The sequence below is a fragment of the Mya arenaria genome, chromosome 17 (genome assembly GCF_026914265.1).
Source record: "Mya arenaria isolate MELC-2E11 chromosome 17, ASM2691426v1".
NCBI classification, from domain to species: domain Eukaryota; kingdom Metazoa; phylum Mollusca; class Bivalvia; order Myida; family Myidae; genus Mya; species Mya arenaria.
The window spans coordinates 32,394,102-32,412,646 of NC_069138.1; the positions used below are offsets into that span (position 1 = coordinate 32,394,102).

At 34.5% G+C, this 18,545-nt stretch overlaps 1 protein-coding gene across 7 annotated transcripts in view; it reads right to left on the reverse strand.

Moving 5' to 3' along the window:
* LOC128222975 (proto-oncogene vav-like) overlaps positions 1 to 18,545 on the reverse strand; it is a 55,062-nt gene that overhangs the window by 13,097 nt on the left and 23,420 nt on the right. For 5 of the 7 annotated variants that reach the window (XR_008259260.1, XM_052932185.1, XM_052932180.1 and 2 more), the window contains exons 10-19: positions 17,208 to 17,372; positions 16,110 to 16,247; positions 14,121 to 14,141; positions 10,080 to 10,175; positions 8,735 to 8,844; positions 8,056 to 8,177; positions 7,689 to 7,766; positions 7,160 to 7,350; positions 3,885 to 4,018; positions 524 to 646 (exon numbers count right to left, since the gene is read on the reverse strand). Coding sequence is in view for 6 of the 7 variants with exons in the window: in XM_052932185.1 (XP_052788145.1) it covers positions 524 to 646; positions 3,885 to 4,018; positions 7,160 to 7,350; positions 7,689 to 7,766; positions 8,056 to 8,177; positions 8,735 to 8,844; positions 10,080 to 10,175; positions 14,121 to 14,141; positions 16,110 to 16,247; positions 17,208 to 17,372 (1,178 nt within the window). In the remaining variant the exon portion in view is untranslated. Of the gene's footprint in view, positions 1 to 523; positions 647 to 3,884; positions 4,019 to 5,664; positions 5,796 to 7,159; positions 7,351 to 7,688; positions 7,767 to 8,055; positions 8,178 to 8,734; positions 8,845 to 10,079; positions 10,176 to 14,120; positions 14,142 to 16,109; positions 16,248 to 17,207; positions 17,373 to 18,545 lie in introns of all 7 variants that reach the window. The other 2 variants (XM_052932181.1, XM_052932182.1) reach the window with 2 other exon arrangements.

Sequence of the window (18,545 nt, forward strand, 5' to 3'; positions counted from 1 at the left end):
ATTGCAGTTTTTCATATTTACGTTTTAAAATTGATTTTTTTATGCCAAAAAGCTCATTTTCCTTAAAGCGTTAGTAACGCCTTAGCCATAAAACATTAACTTGCAAATGAAAATATGACTACTGCTATCTGATATTTTGTCACCAGTCTTAAATCAATGTTCAAGACATTCACACAAAAAATTGGCTCATTCCAAGATATAAAATAAAAAAGTTAAAAAACCCAATTATTATACTTAGTACACTATAATTACTCTCAGTCTACAGAATATGATTAAAACTGTCTGCCGAATATAGATCTTATTAAGGTTTGACATATTTTTCAATGTCCATTTCAGGTTAATTTCAGAGAGATATTGAAAATGAATCATATTTAGGTATTATCCATCTGAGAGCAATAGGCATATCAGTTCAGTACTGTTCGTCAATGGTGTTCATTCATACCAGCAGGTATCCATGTAAACATTTATCATAAAATTTGGTAACTTTTAGATATTTTTACCTTAAAGCAAGGTTGTGACTTACTTGATACTAAGGGCAGGGTCTCCTGCACGTGGCCCTGTGGCACTCTCCCTGACCAGAAAGGAGCTGTTAGGGAGATGCTCCAGCATCTGTCCAGCCTTGGACCGGTCCAGTCGTCCAGCAAACCTGGCAGAACACAGGCAACCATGGCTAATTTCTAGCTTTACAGATCACTCCATACTAATGCAACTGGAGCACTTACAGCCGACACTATTGCTCATCTTTTTTCTCATAGAGTTAATATGTATAAAAATAAAACACAAAGCAGTTATTTCCCTTTTCAGAACAATAATCATTGCGATGATGATCAAAATCATGTAACACTATGCCTAAAATTAAAATTTGTTTTCTTAAAAATTAATTTTGATTTTTAACTTTAAAAACAACAAAATAAATGAAATATTTAGAAAATATCTCATTAATGTGTACAAAATCATTTAAAAAGTATTTAAATGAAATCTTACTTTAAAGAAACATTTCATTAATGTGTGTACAAAATAATGTAAAAAGTATTGATCTGAAATCCACCCATTTATCGTACGTGGTTAGAGAGATCTTCTCGTCAAGGGAGGTAATTGCATAGGAGAATGAAGAGGTTAAACTTGACAAATAAGAAAGCCAGAGAGAGTTATGGGCCTTTATTTCACATTTGTATTGTCAATGTCCGCATGTGCAAGGAGCCTGTGGTGAATATTTTCACACATATTTGAGTAACAGCTCAGGTCAAACCAGTCAATGTCGGTGACACCAAAGCTAGAACAATACCTCAATTTCAGTTCTTTGAAAAACAGGTCAGCTTATAGATAACCTAATAATTAAGAGTTAAAACAAGTGCTGTCACAGAGACTGCGCGCTCAACTATTCCGCCGCTTTTCAGTGTAAGGATAGAAATGTTTTGGCGAAACATGCATGGATCACTGTTAGATTAGATTTCAATGCAATACATGATGTGCTGAGATATTAACATAAATGTGGTTACATGGAAAATTTTAAGCAGAATTTTTAAGTCTAATAATAAAAGGCCATTATTTGCAAAATACAGTTATCTAACTTGGTTATTCAATTGTGTTGGGTGGTTGAGTACCATTGTATAAAGTCTCAACACAATACATCAAGTAGTTGCTGAGATATTATCCTATGTGTGCTAACATGCAAGACCTTAACCAGAATTTTTAAGTCTCATAATAAAGGGGCCAACATTATATAATATGAAAGATAGAGTTATCCAACTTGGTTAATTAAGTAGGTTGGATGGTTGAGTACCATTGTATCAAGTCTCAATGCAATACCTAAAGTAGTTGCTGAGATATTAACCTATGTGTGATTGCACGCAAAACCTTAACCAGAATTTCTAAGTCTCATAATAAAGGCCTATTATCTGCATTAAATGCAAACTAGAGTTATCTAACTTGGTTAATTGAGTAGGTTGGATGGTTGAGTACCATTGTATCAAGTCTCAATGCAATACCTCAAGTAGTTGCTGAGATTTTAATCTATGTGTGCTTACACGCAAAACATTAACCAAAATTTTTAAGTCAAATAATTAAGGCCTATTATTTGCAATAAATGCAAACTAGAGTTTTCTAACTTGGTTAATTTAGTAGGTTGGATGGTTGAGTACCATTGCATAAAGTCTCAATGCAATACCTCAAGTAGTTGCTGAGATTTTAATCTATGTGCGCTTGCATGCAAAACCTAAACCAAGGTGTGACGCCAACGCCGATGCCGACGCTTGGGAGAGTAGTATAGCTCTCCATATTCTTCGAATAATCCAGCTAAAAAATAAGCCATAACTACCTTCATAAATGTAGAAATTTAGAGAAAATATCACATTGAGTAGTACCATTTTGGACAAAAAGCTTCCATTTGAAATGATAATGATGTTTAAACTGTTTTTAAGATTTATTCTAGCCTTTTCAACAATGTTATGAAAACTATCAATGAATTGAAAATGTGTCAAAAAAGTGTCAAGTTATTTAAGATACAATTAATAATCATTTTTCATAATTTATCTTTATCTTTTTGAATAAAAATATCGCAATTTAGTTTTTTTAATGATTTACAACATCGAATTTTGCAATGCCACAAAATGGTTACTATTTAACAAAATTGACATACATGCAAACAAAACAAAAAATTGAAAAAATGTGTAAGAAATCATATTAATTTAGTGCAAAACCAAACCAACTTATTATACACATCAAACTTCAAGCTTAAGCCAGTGTTTCCGTGTCTCTTTTGGGCATAAATTGGGGCCGGGTTTTTTTCTGACAGTGAAAAGGCATTGACTAACATTGGTATTTCAAATTTTACCTTGAAATGAACAAGAACGCTTTAGAAAATAGACAGGAATGTTAAATGAATAGAATAAAATTCTTATCTTTAAGGATAACCCAACTCTTCTATCAAAATATAGTGATCCATTCTTTTGTATATAACTTTCATAAAACATAATTGTAGAAGTTTATTTTTCCTTTTTGAGAAAAAGGTATGTTTTAGCATTGGGGAAAGTGGCCTAATTTTTAACCTGCAAATTAGTCAGAAAAAAAACCAACACTGTAAGCAAGACAAACATTAAAGTTTAACAGTTTCTTATTCTGAACTAGCACTTTCTTCATACAGAAATCAGGGGGTGAAAAAGGTATCTTTGCAATAAGCGGCTTAGCAAATGTGTTATTGTTAAACATCTTACAACAAAACTACAATGTGCTAAAAGTAGTCTTCAGAAACAAGTGACTATTAAAATGTCAGGAAAACATTTAAAGGAATACTTTTACTTTTTTGAAAGTCATAAATTTATTAAGTGATTCTTATTTAAAATATGAGAGAATTGTAAAATTTTGACTACGTTTTTGTTGTTGAAAGAATAATAACAAGCAAATTCCTTGAATTGATATCCCCCACCAGATAGGCAAAGTTGATGGCAATTAAAATCATGTGATGGTGAAATATTCCAATCAAATCAATACGGCTGCAGAGTGATGGACTCTTATGAACATTGGATATGAGATGCAAGTGTTTGAATTAATCTGCCCAATCCGTAAAAAAACGATGTGATTCCAGACAGAAAAAATGTGATAGATGAACGCACAGAAAGATGTCTGACAGAAGGACAGACAAGGCCAAAACAATATCTCCCTGAAACTTTTCATTTGGCGGGGGATAATAATAGTGTACATTGTTTATCACTAGAGACAGACGTTACGTAAATTTTTGGGAGCGTGGTAAGACATAAACAGTAACATTGATTTAGTAGAAGTTCCACATTATTCATGAAGGCCTTTTAACATGAAAGCAAATCTAAACAGACAACAAAGTTTGACCGGTTGTGATTTGTTTAAACACGTTTTGCCGCATGACGTACCAGTCGAAATGAGCCATGTCACTACTTGGGACGTTAACATAGCCCTGAAGCTTGCACAGAGGGGGTGAGGGAGCTGGTGAGCGTCGGCTCTTGATCTTCCAGTCCAAATATGAGCCCTGCCGCTTTGGCGTGTTCTAAAACAAAACAAACACCAGACCATAAAGCCATGCGAGGGTTGATTGCCATGCAGATGTAGGACCCATGTTAGGACATAGGGTGACCCATGTTAGGACATTGGGCAACCCATGTTAGGACATTGGGTGGCCCATGTTAGACATTGGGCAACCCATGTTAGGACATTGGGTGGCCCATGTTAGGACATTGGGTGGCCCATGTTAGGACATTGGGCAACCCATGTTAGGACATTGGGTGACCCATGTTAGGACATTGGGCAACCCATGTTAGGACATTGGGTGGCCCATGTTAGGACATTGGGTGGCCCATGTTAGGACATTGGGCAACCCATGTTAGGACATTGGGTGACCAATGTTAGGACATTGGGTGACCCATGTAAGGACATTGGATGACCTCAATGCTTTTCTGGATATGCTGCCAACGGTAAGCCAGAGAAATTATGTTTTCAATTCTCATCTCCAAAACTCTCCTCCGAACTATTTTTAATAAAAAAAAGCATTGGGGAAAAGAGGTCAAAAATCCAATAAAATAAAATAAATCGCCCTCGCTTAAAATTAACATAGTATTTGTGAGCAGAAATGACCACCCAACCACCACCTTTAATACAGATGAGAATCTAAACATAAGTTTTCTGAAGGGCCAAATTAATAAACTGTTTGATTGGTGTTTTTCCAACAAACTATATATTAATTATGGCCTAGCCTCAGTGTTCAGCCTAGTCTAGCCTAGCCTAGCCTCTGGAATATATAAATGGTTAATATAATAACAACAACAGACTCTAGAACCATCTTATCAAAGAGCATACAACAAAATGTCATAAAACCACAATTTTCAACTGTATAAAAGAAGAATTATTTTCAGCCAACCTTTCTGTCTCAAAATATATCTTGTTACAACTAATAATGATTGGTTCAAAAGTTCAATCGCACAGTACAATCTTTGATAAGATGGCCCTGAAAGCTACAAGTACTTCACACAATATATGACAAGATTTATCTCATGTATCAAGCCTCAGTTGCCTGTAAACTTTACTACATAATTTGAAGATAGGTGGAGAGTCACTTTAGGTATCTACAAAATGAGACATCAGGAGAAAGATGACTTTCAGAGACTATGTCTGAATTAACTAATGGGCCTTTGAGGCAATGATCTTTAGCCTTAAATGTATTTAAGCAAAACAGTTTCTGGAAGAAAAAAAAGCACAAGGGAATGAATAGCATAGCTGTTGTGTTCATTTTCAATATTCATGTGCCTATCTTTTGGGCATTATGTGTACCAAGTTTTATTTGAATTTCATGAAAGCTTTTTTGTTTTGGAGAAGGTAAACGTGTTTGCAAGAAAACAACTCTGTTGGTCTGATGCCAAAAAATGATCAAAATCAATATAGATGCAAAATTATGAAATCTAAAAGATATGAATAAAATGGTATCAGTGAACTGAAAGAAATCATACCAAGATGCAAATGACGTCAAATTGGTATCAAACAACTGAAAGAAATCATACCATGATGCAAATGACATGAAATCAAAAACATAAACACAACGTCTGGGACAAAGCACAATGCCTGCACACACTTTCATTTCCTACACCATGACCACAGAAGCATTAACACAGGTAGAATTCTGATTTCTGTCCTGTGACCTACCACGGGTATTTATTCAAATCAACATGTACGTGTGCTGGGCTCTCGCCTTGCCCCGGTGCCCCGGGAATCGTCACGCGCCCTGATGGCTGGATCTTGGCTTCCTCATACGGAGGTCTCGGACGATGTGCCCCCTACAGATTGGGTAATAGTTACTCCCATATTCAATATATAACTAAAATATCACCTCTGTTTCTGTTCATTTCATGGCATGACTGTGTTACAAACTTTGACTGGATTCTCCATCTCTACTCAGTGTTGTTGATTTTTCAGTTGTACATTGAATATGAGCCTGGCTATATGAAAAATGCCTAAACAATTACTGCATCATTTAGACTAAGCAAAGACATATAAGCTGAAAGAAATCCATACATTTCAAATAATTGTAAAGCTGTAAAATTGTTTTACACTAAAATTCATTTGCAATTTGATATCCTAGCTCAATTGTTAGCTATTCATCAACACAAGTATTAAAGAATGATGAATAATATTCAGCAATTGGAGAAAATTTATTGCCTATCGAAGGCTGTTTCACCAAGCAAATGCTTACAAATATTTGTTAGACATTTGACAATGATTTTATAAAAAAAACTGAGATAAAAACTGAGATATAATCTTTAGTCAGCATTATTATATCACTGGTTTCCAGACATTTACAGAAAAATTGTTTCATTCCCCCAAAAAATATAAAAGAAATTATCAAGTTGTGAGAGTGACGCTTTAAAAACTAACAAACACATTTAAATATGGCAAGGTTGGCCAGGTAACGATAACCACATCACTATATTCATTTGGCCTACTTTACCATTCACAGAGTAATATTTTGTTTGACAAATGGTGTAACTGTACCTGTAAATTCAATATTATTATGCTTGATCTTGGATTTCCCGCATTATCAAAATATTTTACCACTTTAGTTCCAGTTTGTAATGGGCTGGTGATTTGAACCTTTAGAAGTTAAAGTAACTATAAATGAGTTACAAGCTCTTAACAAAAATTCCTCACTTGATTAATTATGTCACTGAAAAACAACCAGTAAAAGAAAGATATGCATATAAAAAGTTTTTTTATGTGTGAACGTGTAAATTTGAGTCTATAATAATTACATTTGCAAATTTTGTTAAAAATCTTGATAACAACTTTCCATGCTTATAAGTATTTTGTCAAAATACACACAAAATTCAAAATTCAATATCTGAAAAATGTAAGAAAGTACAGTCAAACAATGACTCAAATATTTAAAATGAAACATTATTGCTAATAAAATGTGTTATAACGATGGGGTCTTAAAATGGCTTGTTTCTAGCTACTAGTATCAGGTACATTTTTTTATATTGCATAATTAATGATTAATTTGAGGGTAGAGTGATGAACAAAGACTATGATCATGGTTACAACACTTTTATTAGCAAAAATAACATTTTATTTAAAAAATTATAGTCTCTTAGCAATTAACCCTTGTTGTTTGTTATTCTGGTACCCAGCTGCGTGTACTCACCTTAAGTGCCTCCACATACTGGAAGGGGAACCAGCCCAAGTCACCTCCCTTCCTGCCCTCCCACCAGTCGCCGTCCTTTTTCACCACAGTGATTATCTCCCCCTCACGGAAATACAGGGGTCGTCGGCCACCGCCTGGCAATGGCTGGCCTGCTGCTGCACCACTGTAGCGAACTGTGCTCTTGTGCTTATCTGTGAAATAAAAATAGAATCAGAGCTGAACATGTTACAAAAAAACAACAAAAAAAACCCTAAACTATGGACCCAAAACATTACCCATTTAATGTTTCTATCCCTCTCTCTTTTTTGATAATAACATTCCATATTATGTTCAAAATTCACATAATTAAAAAAAGTATCCCCATTAATAAAAAAACACACCACGTTTTGAAGATTTTTATTTGAGTTGAGCTAAAAATCTAACAATTTGAAAACATATTCTTTCAACGAATTAACTTAATTAAACATTTCGCTGACTGTCTCCTGTTGTCCAGACTGTCTCCAATTGTCCCGACATCTCCAGTTCTTACCTTCAGGTTTGGGTGGTTTCGGGGGGGCCTCCTGTTTGGTTTTCCCAATACATTCCTTATGTACACACTGACCATTCTCTGCAAGTAGGAACATAAACTTAAGTCTTAATATTTGACCTAGTGACCTAGATTTTGACAAGATATGACCTATATTCACACTGGTCTTAAATATCATGCTGCCAACTATTCTGACCTAGTTTCATGAAGATCAGATATTTAAAATAGCACAGAATTTGTTAAAGAAACCTAAACACAGTTTTTATGACAAAACATCTGGCCTTTATATTGGAATGTTTCTAGCCTAAATATACTGATTATCGAGAAGTCTGAAAGTTTAGATCTTGATGCAATTTTAAAGTAAACTCACTGGGATTTTTATATCCTTGAAAGAACACTCCTCTAAGTAGTTTTCCACATATATCACAGACTTTCGGTTCATTAAACGTTGTCATAATGTGGTCCCGCCCCGCTGTAGGCTGAGTATTGTCTCTGTAAGAAAACAGTCATACTCTACATGAAATACAAGAAAAATGTCTTTCTGACATTGACTAATAAGAATTTTAACCATTTAACAGAGCTGCATATAATTTTAATCTGGTGATTTTGCAAATGATTGAATCTCAGATCTTAAACGAGCCTCAACTGGGACTACAATGGGAAGATGGCAAAGTTATAGCTAATAGAATCGATAAAAGCATTACTTCCCCCCCTTCAACTAAATATCAAACAAGCAAGGCATGCATTTTAAAAAACCCATGTTATACTGATCTTAATCTTAGTGTTCTCATTAGACTAATGAACCATTTGTTTAATACACTGAATGGTATCAGTGAGTATCATCTAAGGATAAGGCTTAGTATTGTATCAAATATGCCCCTCTGGCCATATTGAATATAATTCTTATCTATATTAATAGCTATTGGCAATTTATTTTTACACTACAATCTTAAATTTAAGTTTAATCTAAGGCATTTATTTAATACTACCCCAGATTTAATAAATTTAAAAAAACGATATGTGAAAATGGTTTCTATGGTAACACATACAGGGCAAGGTGGATGGCCTCTATCCACTTTTGTTTGATCTCCTCGGTCTTGGAGAGTAACGTGTACGTCATGGAGTTGTCCTGCTTTACCATTTGAAAGGTGCAGTTCCACTGGAAAAATGTATAGGCATAAGGGTATTATATTGTGGACATATTCCACAGAGTATGATCCATGAACATAAGACAATTTTAACATAAGACAATTTATCCTCAAACCCATAACAATGTAAATAATAAACATAATTCCAATTTACAATCATATAATATAACTGTATGGAAGTATACCCAATGCAGGTTTTGTGGAGTCCAATTTTGGATTATCCCTCTTACCCTAACCTTAAATTTTGGTATGCAGTAAATTAGCTGTCACAGTCCCATCTTAAAGCTGCACTCTCACAGATTGAACGTTTTGACAACTTTTTTTATTTCTTTATCTTGGAATGAGCCAATTTATGCAAAAAATGCATGGAAATCAGTGATATAAGACTGCTGACAAAAAATTAGATCGCAGATTTTCTTATTTAAGTTAAAAAATTGATGTTTTCTGTCAGCAGTCTTATATCACTGGTTTGCAGATATTTACGCAAAAATTGGTCCATTCCCAGACAAAAAATTAAAGAGTTGTCAAAATGGTAAATGTGTGCTAGCTTTTAGCATAACAGGCTTAATATCGTAGTACCTTTATGACCAAAAAACTTGCTAAACCCTAACTTTATCAACCAAATTAAACTTACGATTTCTTACATAAAAATGGTTTCATTTAAAAGTATCTTTTTTAAAAGTATCAAAATAACTCCAATTATACAAAAACAAAACTAGTTAGCTTTATTGATCCTTTCTAAGGGACTTAAGATATTTTAAGAAATTGGAGTTCATAACCTCTGATTGTCTCCCTTAGAGGTTTCTAAAATCATCTTGTCCTTTTAAAACATTTTGTTTGAAATAATCATGTGCAATCAGTGGCCTACACTACCTACACTAAAGCTGCAAAAGTTCCTGCTCTGGTACAGAAAAGTGCCACATGTATTTGTTTACAATCTGCAGTTCATGACCCCATAAACTCCTCCCCAGGATTTTCAAATCATTGACAGTTATCAGATATTTTTCTCACAAAGTACATTAAAGTGCTTTTTTTCCCTGAAAGTTCTGCCATGCCATTTGAAATGTTGCAAAGAAGCTGTATTAAAATTTTTAGGCAAAATACTTCTTGGTTATTTCACTATTTGAAAAAAGGGCTCTTAGATGTGAACCATGTTAAAAATACCATGAAAATCTGCCCCAGTGCTATCGAGTGGCTTAGTCAAGTTGTGGGTTTAAGTTACCATAGAGAACAAAACATTGTGTACCTTTTCTGGTCTTCTCTGGCCGTCCCTGATGGCGGATGAGGTGTCCACCTTGTACTCGGACAGGACAATCGCCTCCTTGAAGCTGTATGTGTCTCCCTGAAAGACATGTACATTAACAATTTAAACTTCTAAAAACATTGGGGATTAATGGCAAACAGTCAAATACATCTCTGTTTCTGGGAATATAATTAATATTACAATGGAAATTACAGGGCCAAGCGCAGTAGCCAAACTATTAACAAAAACCCTGTTGTATGGCATGAGGCAAAGCCTTAAAATACTAGTGAAATGGAATAGTAGCAAGCCGTATAGATTGTAGAAGTACGAATAAAATTGGCAGGCCTGAACCCTTATATAATACAACCCACGTTCTTATTTTATAAATGGGTTGGACTTGCCAGTGACTGTCAAAGGCAAATCTTCCATATTTGTGCTCATCTACTGACATGGGCATCACTTATAGATCTATGGACTTATAGGTAGTTGACTAGCAAACAACCATAAATCTGTGAACATTTCATAGCATTTTATAACATCCTTGTTGCTCAGTGTTAGCGTGGTGCTGAGCCAATAAAAAGTGAAGATGAAGGCCACAGTTAATTTCTAGTTTGTTTGGCTCTCCCTACCCACATTTTTTGGTGGGATTGGGTAGGTTGCTAAATTTTTGTCGTAAAAATATGTCCTAAACTTTTGTGTCGCCGTTATTTTTGCAGCATCAGGTCAGTGAAGGCCAAACAAAATATTTACTGTGGCCTTAGTGCTGTTATATTAGCTGCCATTATTATCAGAATGTTTAACTGTGTTAAAATGGATGCAGCAACATGCACAGTTTAACACTTTCTGCGAAGTGCAGCATAAAATTTAAACACATTGATGGCAACGATAATATGTCATTTTCAGACATTTTGGTTGTTATATTTTTTTGCAACTTTCTTAAAATCTTAATATGATAAGAAGTTTCTAATGTTTCCTCATTTAATTAAGAATGTACATAAATAAGAACAATTTAAGATTTTTAATATGCTAATGAATTAAAGCTGCACTCTCACAGATTGACAGTTTTGATTTTTTTTATTGTTTTTGTCTCAGAATCAGCTCATTTTGACATCAGTGCCTTAAATTCAGTCATATATTAAGATAATACACAATAAAACAACTGCCGAAAATTTCATTTTTTGTAAAGCGTTAGTAACGCTTTTAGCCATAAAACATCAGCATTCAAATGTAAATATGAAAACTGCAATCTGCTCTTTTGTCAGCAGTTTTACATCACTTAATGTTTCCAGACATATATGCAAAAAATTTGCTCATTCCAAGACAAAAAATAAAAAAAGTCGTCAAAACAATCAATCTGTGAGAGTGCAGATTTAATGTTGATTATCAAACACTGGTTCATGCAAATCCTATTTAATAAGAAACATCCATGCTACAACTCTATTTAAGTACTACCGTAAGTTCTTTTCAAAACATGCGGGTCAAAACATGATTAATTTTGTTAAAAATTCGGTAATTCTAGTCAAATAATACAAGTCAAAAGATATTGGAAAACTAGAAGAAAAATATAACAAACAATTCTAACAAAAAAATAAAATAAACGGTGTTAATTTATTGTTTTATTAATAACATAACTGTCAAATGATGTTAGAAGATAAATAAAATCTAAATTCACTTACAGAAATACATAACAAATTCCATGAGATATACGGAGGCATAGTGCATTCCAAAAACAAAAGGAACACGGACCTCCGAAAGTCCATTGCATTGTCTAATTCTTTATTTATGTCTTAAATTAGTCTGTATTTAATACCTCTAGAATCATTGTGTTGAAAGCAGATAGCTTGAGTCATAGTGTTTGTTTACCACATAATAAATTGCGTGATCAATGCTACATCGTAAGGCAACTTTTTGCTTTGAATGAAGTAGATAACTTCACTATTTCTTCATTAAACAAAGCGCAGTCGCCGCTTACAGAGCCCCGCCTTCAGTCTTTCACCAGAGTTTGATTGAGAGTTTAGTTTCTTAGAAGACTTCGACAAACCTTTTCACAATACCGCCTTCTGACCGTGCACTGACATAACATTATTTTGGAATCAGGTTTGTCGAAGTGTTTGATGAAACTAATCACCTTTCCAGTAATAAAACTAAGGCGGGGCTCTTTATAAGCGGCTTAGACTGCCCTTGTTTCATTTAAATTGGGGTAGTAAAACATAAGTGTTCATTTTAAGCAAAGTGTAGCCTTCCAAAGTAGCATTTATGACATAATTTATCACGTAGTTTACACATTCCAAGTCAGATTCCAGGGTAGACACTAGTGCTGATGTCTGATTTGAGAGGCCATGAAAGAATTCCCCTAGTCCACAACCTCTTGGGTGATTGGTGGACACCTTTACTGCCGAGCTATTTATTTATTTTTTAGCATCTTTTATTCATATTTTTGACAAGTTCTGCTGGTACGAACATATTCACTTTACACCTTTTCCTGGCATTAGTACTAAATTTTGGTTTGGTTAAGTCATAATACTCATCATTTTAATACTTAGTTTTAATTCTACCGTGCTTTTGTACAATAACACCAAAGTGGTCATATGCTGTTGGGTTTTTCGTTATTTTCATGCAATGCAAACAAGCAAATTTTAGTAATTGGAACGGATTAATTGTTCATAGAATGTAATGCACAATTGTGTATATTAAAACATTAAAAATCGGGCTGATTGTTCATAACTTTGTCAAATTTAACAACGTTATTAACATCACCATTGTTAACTTTTCAAAACATTACTGATGTCGAAGTTTAATGGATACACTGGTCTTGTGATCTGCTGTATTCCTAACAAGATTTAAGACAACTGTTAAGGTGTGCTTGTATATTGATCAGCATATCATCGAATATTTAACATTTTAATGTTAACAACAATTTTGTTAATCCCATTGTTAAAGCTGCACTCTCACAGATTGCACATTTTGACAACTTTTTTATTTTTTGTCTTGGAATGAGCCAATTTTTGCGAAAATCCATGGAAACCAGGTATATAAGACTGCTGAGAAAAAAGCAGATTTTTATATTCAAGTTCAAAAATTGATGTTTTATGCATTTTTCTTAAACTGTTAGTAACGGTTTAAGCCATAAACATTAATATTCGAATGGAAATATGAAACTCTACGATCTGATTTTTTGTCAGCAATCTTATATCATTGGTTTGCAGATATTTACGCAAAAATTTGCTCTTTCCAAGACAAAAAATAAAAAAGTTGTAAAAATGGTATATCTGTGAGAGTGCAGCTTTAACAAAATTCTGAACAATCAGCCCAATGTATTGTGAATAATGAGGTTCCTGTCCATTCAATTTTCGCTTAATCTGAGTTACAATATTTTAATTGCACTATTATGAAATTATGAAAAATGGCTAGAATTCAATGTCAAATGTATTATTGATTAATAACCTTAACCTACATAAACTAATAATACAGTTTTGCATTCAAAATCGGGATTCCAATCTGTGTGGACCACCCTGCCACCGATACACTGCCAGCGGGGATACATTCCTTTAAGCGGAATTCCACGATATCTCACGGTAAATAAAGTATCATAAGTGTGAACCTTTACCTTGCTTAAAGGGGTATTTCATCTCTTAAAAGGGGTAGATTTCCTCTTGGAAAAGAGGATTTCTTTCTTATAAAAATGGTTAATTTCATCATTTGAATAGGCATGTTTCATATGTTAAAATGGGGGGGGGGGGGTCATTTTCTTTAAAAGGGGGGATTTCATCCTTTGAAAGGGGGGATTTTATCATTTGGAAAGGGGGATTTCATCTTTTGGAAAGGGGAATTTCACATAATTTGTTAATAAAAGGATCATCTCAATTAAAGGAAATATAATAACTTCATTACTCTTCATAGAATTAGCATGCGCTGGGTTGAGGAGAAGAGAATTAAGATATTTTTAAAGCTATAAAGCTGTTCAATCCCCCTTTAAGTGCGTAGGTTCACAGTGATGCAGTTGAGGGTACGTCTACAACACCGACCAATCAGGGGTGAGCTTACCCATAGTAGTTTATTCACAATCTGTGCATGTACAACAATAGAGAAAATGGTGAAACACACTTAAGCACAATACAAATTTCTCTGTTGATGAACAAAAGAAGAACTGAATGGGGTAAGGTTCTAAAAAACAATATTAAATGAAAACATATAAAAAGCTACAGCTATCACAGAAGTGATTAATACCCCTGCACTCCACCTTGACATAAGTATCAGAGTGACATTTCTTAAACTGTGGGTGTTGTTAGCTCAGTAAACTAAAATATTGCCAAAATTGTAGAAATTGTACTGAAAGGCACACAACTCTTGGATGAAAGGTCTGAAGGTCATAAAAAGTCCAGCCACTACTTCATATCACTGTTGTAATGTGCACCAACTATCAGAATGATGCCTCTTTTAAACTGTGGGAGAAAATAGCTGTACAAACAATATACCTATATAGCACAAATTGTAAAAATTGTACTCAAGGGCAAACAACTCTATGACAAAATGGCTGTAGGTCACACACAAAAATTCCATGCACATCTACTCCTTGTGGTGTACACATGTGTACCAAGTCTCAGAATGATAAGTTTTAAACTGTGGGAGAAGTTTGCTGCACAAACTCCTATATATTGCCAAAATTGTAAAAATTATATTCAAACACACAAATGGCTGACACAAAAATTGTCCTTATACACATCGTAGTGGTAATGTGTACCATTTATCAGAATGACGGCTCTTATAAACTGTTTGAGAAATTCGCTGTACAAACCCCTATATAGCAAAGGGTGTGAAAAACATATTCCATGGCACATAACTCTTAAAGAGTCTAACAGTGGTCGAAATTAACACAAGCCCACACAACCTGCACTGGTAAAATGTCTTCTGGACTTGCTAAAATTCTGAATTTTATATAGCAGGGCTTGTTAAAAAAAATTGATGCCAAGCAATAGTAATAGAATTCGGGCTTGTCCAACCAATAGTCTAATTTCAATGACAGGTCTAAGACAAAATGGCCATTAGTCATGAAAACTATGCCATACACAACTATAAAACATCAAGTTAGTAATGTTTCAAGTATCAAAAAAATACCTCTTTTACGGTGGGAGTATTTTGCTCAACAAACTTTTGTCAACAGTCCGACTAACTGACAATATGGTGACTCCATAATACCCCCTTCAAACTTTGTTTTCAGGGGTTTTAAACATTCATTTTCACTGTCAGACTATGAATATAATACTAGTACTACATATATTATAAGTAATACTATGATTCCATTATAGTAAAACTGTCCATAGAATATCTACAGTAACAAAAAAATGGTGACATTGTGAAATATCTAAATACAACTTTACATCAATTATTTCATGTATTTAAAACAAAAAGTAGTATGGAAACCACAAGCTCATTTTTGAAATCTTGGAACTGAGAATTAATATTTTAGAGTGAAGGTAAATTACCAAACTATTACAGTGACTATATACTGACTGATCTAGCTTCATAGTGCTCAACAATCATACAACATGTGTGTTTTATCTATTTAAACCATTATCTAATTGAGCTATCTATTCAATCTAAGATGTGAAATGTTATATCGACAACTTTTTCTGCACCTAATATACACAAGTTTGACTCGATATAAATTGCAAAAACACAGAAATTAATGGATTCTCGGAACTAACTGAAAATTCATTAGAATCTATTTGAATAAATCTACATATATCAAGTACAGATGAATTTTAAACATGAGAAAAGAGTTAATGAATTCTTAAGAATTCAATTTTACCTTATATGCATTTTACTTATACTAACTAAACTTAAATTTTACTTAAAGTTATTATTTCGAGACTTGATTAAAATTTTAACATTTTTTCCACTCCAAGAATTTAAGATTCAAAATAAAGTCAGTCACAATTAAATTCAAACTCCATTCTACTTGTATGCCTAGCAACACAACATCTCACATGTATAACAAGGCAGACAATCAACTCTTCCGCAGTGACCACTTACCCGGGTTTTGGCCATCAGCATGACTTTATCGAAGAGGAATATGTATCTCTGTCGAACACGATTGTCAATGTGACTCCGGACTTTCAGCTCACCGTCCTTTTGAAGTTTCCCATAATCCCTCAGACTCGTGTTTGCAGGCTGAAAGTGGGTGGGGAAAGTAGAAATATTTATTATTTTAAAGTCATTAAACTTGTACAACCAGGTCAAATACATAGTTCCTATACGACTTGTGTAAACATTGCATGCAATATACATGTAAAGCATAAAATGTAGCTTTAAGGTACAACTTACAAAATATCCAGTGTTAAAGAAATCATTTTTTTTCAAAAATAACTGAAATTTCAAATATTATTTATCTTCTTTCTATAACAACAAACATAACATATAACATATTCCATACAACAAAAAGCCTAAGATTAAAATGCCCAACTGCCAGGGCTTGAACACTTTCCAATCCCTGAGTACAATCTCTAAGCTGACAAAAGAGTGCTGTATTGCCCCTATGAGACCGAGGGCTTCAATGTCTCTTTTCACCTTGTTCACTTTCTGAGAGTGTTTGTTCTACATAGATCCAATCCACTCCCCCTAACACCACCTCCCCTACTTACCATCTGTAAGTAAACATTGGAGCACTGTATTCTCTTCATGAGAGCGAGGGCAGCATGGTCTCTTTTCTTCTTGTTCGCATACAGAGAGAGACCATGTGTTGCCTCAGTGTTTGCTTTACATAGATCCAATACACTCCCCCTAATACCGCTTCCTCTACTTACCATCTGGAAGTGGACAATTGAGGTCCCTGTTTCCATAATGAGAGGCTTATTGTCTCGTTTCACCTCGTTCACATATAGGGAGAGATCATGTATGGCCTCCAGGGCTTGCTGTATTTATTTCCTACCAATACCTTCCCCACAACAGCACTTCCCCTACTCATCATTTGTAAGTCGACAATTCAGCGCTGTATTTCCTCTATGAGACTGAGGGCCTCAATGTCTCTTCACATTGTTCACATACAGAGAGAGATCCTGCAATGACTCCAGAGCGTGCTGTAACTTAGATCCATTCCACCCCACTCCCCAAAACACCAATGCCCCTACTTACCATCTGTAAGTCGACGATTGAGCGCTGTATTTCCTCTATGAGCGCCAGGGCTTCATTGTCTCGTTTCACCTCGTTCACATACAGAGAGAGGTCCTGCATGGACTCCAGAGCTTGCTGTAGGTAGAACTGATCCTCACTGTCACGATCTGTATTCTTTATCAGCTCCTGAAACAGGGGAAAAAGGCTTTTAATTCTTATCAGTCTTTAAGCGGACAGTTTCAATGTTTTTCAAAATGTTAATACTGATCAACCATCTACCATCATGTGATTTAAGTGTAGTACTTAAAAAAACATACTAAATTACTAAGGTTAAGGGTAAAATCCAAGTGATGCTATTGCATAATATAAACAAGATCACCGCAAAGCAAACACCAATGCTTGTCTGATGTATTAACAGAGGCATAACTTAACTATTATTAAAGCCAGAGTCATGGGCCATGCTATACATGAGTATTGTCACTGGCAACATGTGAACCAAATTTTATACTGGTTTTGTCAGAACGGACAAGGAAAAAGTTTTTAGCATTATGACGAATTGGCCAACAATGACAACACCAATGTCATCAATGCTATGGCAATAAATTAGCATTTTTTTCCTAAAAAAACAAATGAGCTTATAATGCTAAATGGACTAAATGATAACAAGAAACGCCGCAATGCGACGAAACCAGGTTTTTAATGATTGACAGAACTTCAGCCTGTGTCTGTTTTTCTATTTTTAGTAACAGTGACCCTTGACCATAAGGACCTACTACCCACTACGCAATCACATGAAAGCTATCCATAAATTCTTCCTTTTTACAAAGTTTGGTCAAGATGTGAACCATGACTCAAGTTATTCTGTTTCAACTATTTTTCTATTTTTAGTAACAGTCACCATGACCTTGACCCTAGGGACCCCAAACACAATCCCATGAAAGGTATCCATAAACTATTTCTATAGACCAAGTTTGGTCAAGATATGTCAACCCTTACTAAAGTTATTCAGTTTCAAACTTTTTTTATTTTTAGTAACAGTGACCTAGACCTTAATCCCATGAAAGGTATCCATAAACTCTTCCTATAGACCAAGTTTGGTCAAGATATGTCAACCCTTACTGAAATTATTCAGTTTCATAGGTGAGTTTGATGCTGCCTGCCCGGCTGCACGCCCGAACAACGACGTTCGTCATTCTAATAACCAGGTTTCACTATGTGAAAACCTTGTGTGAAAAACTTATTAAAAATATATGGTATGTATGTCAGTATGATATCTAAGGTATTGTCCAATCAACAGAAGGGGTCCTGTGGACTAATTCAGGTTCTAACTTAATACTTATGTAGACGATGTTATATCTG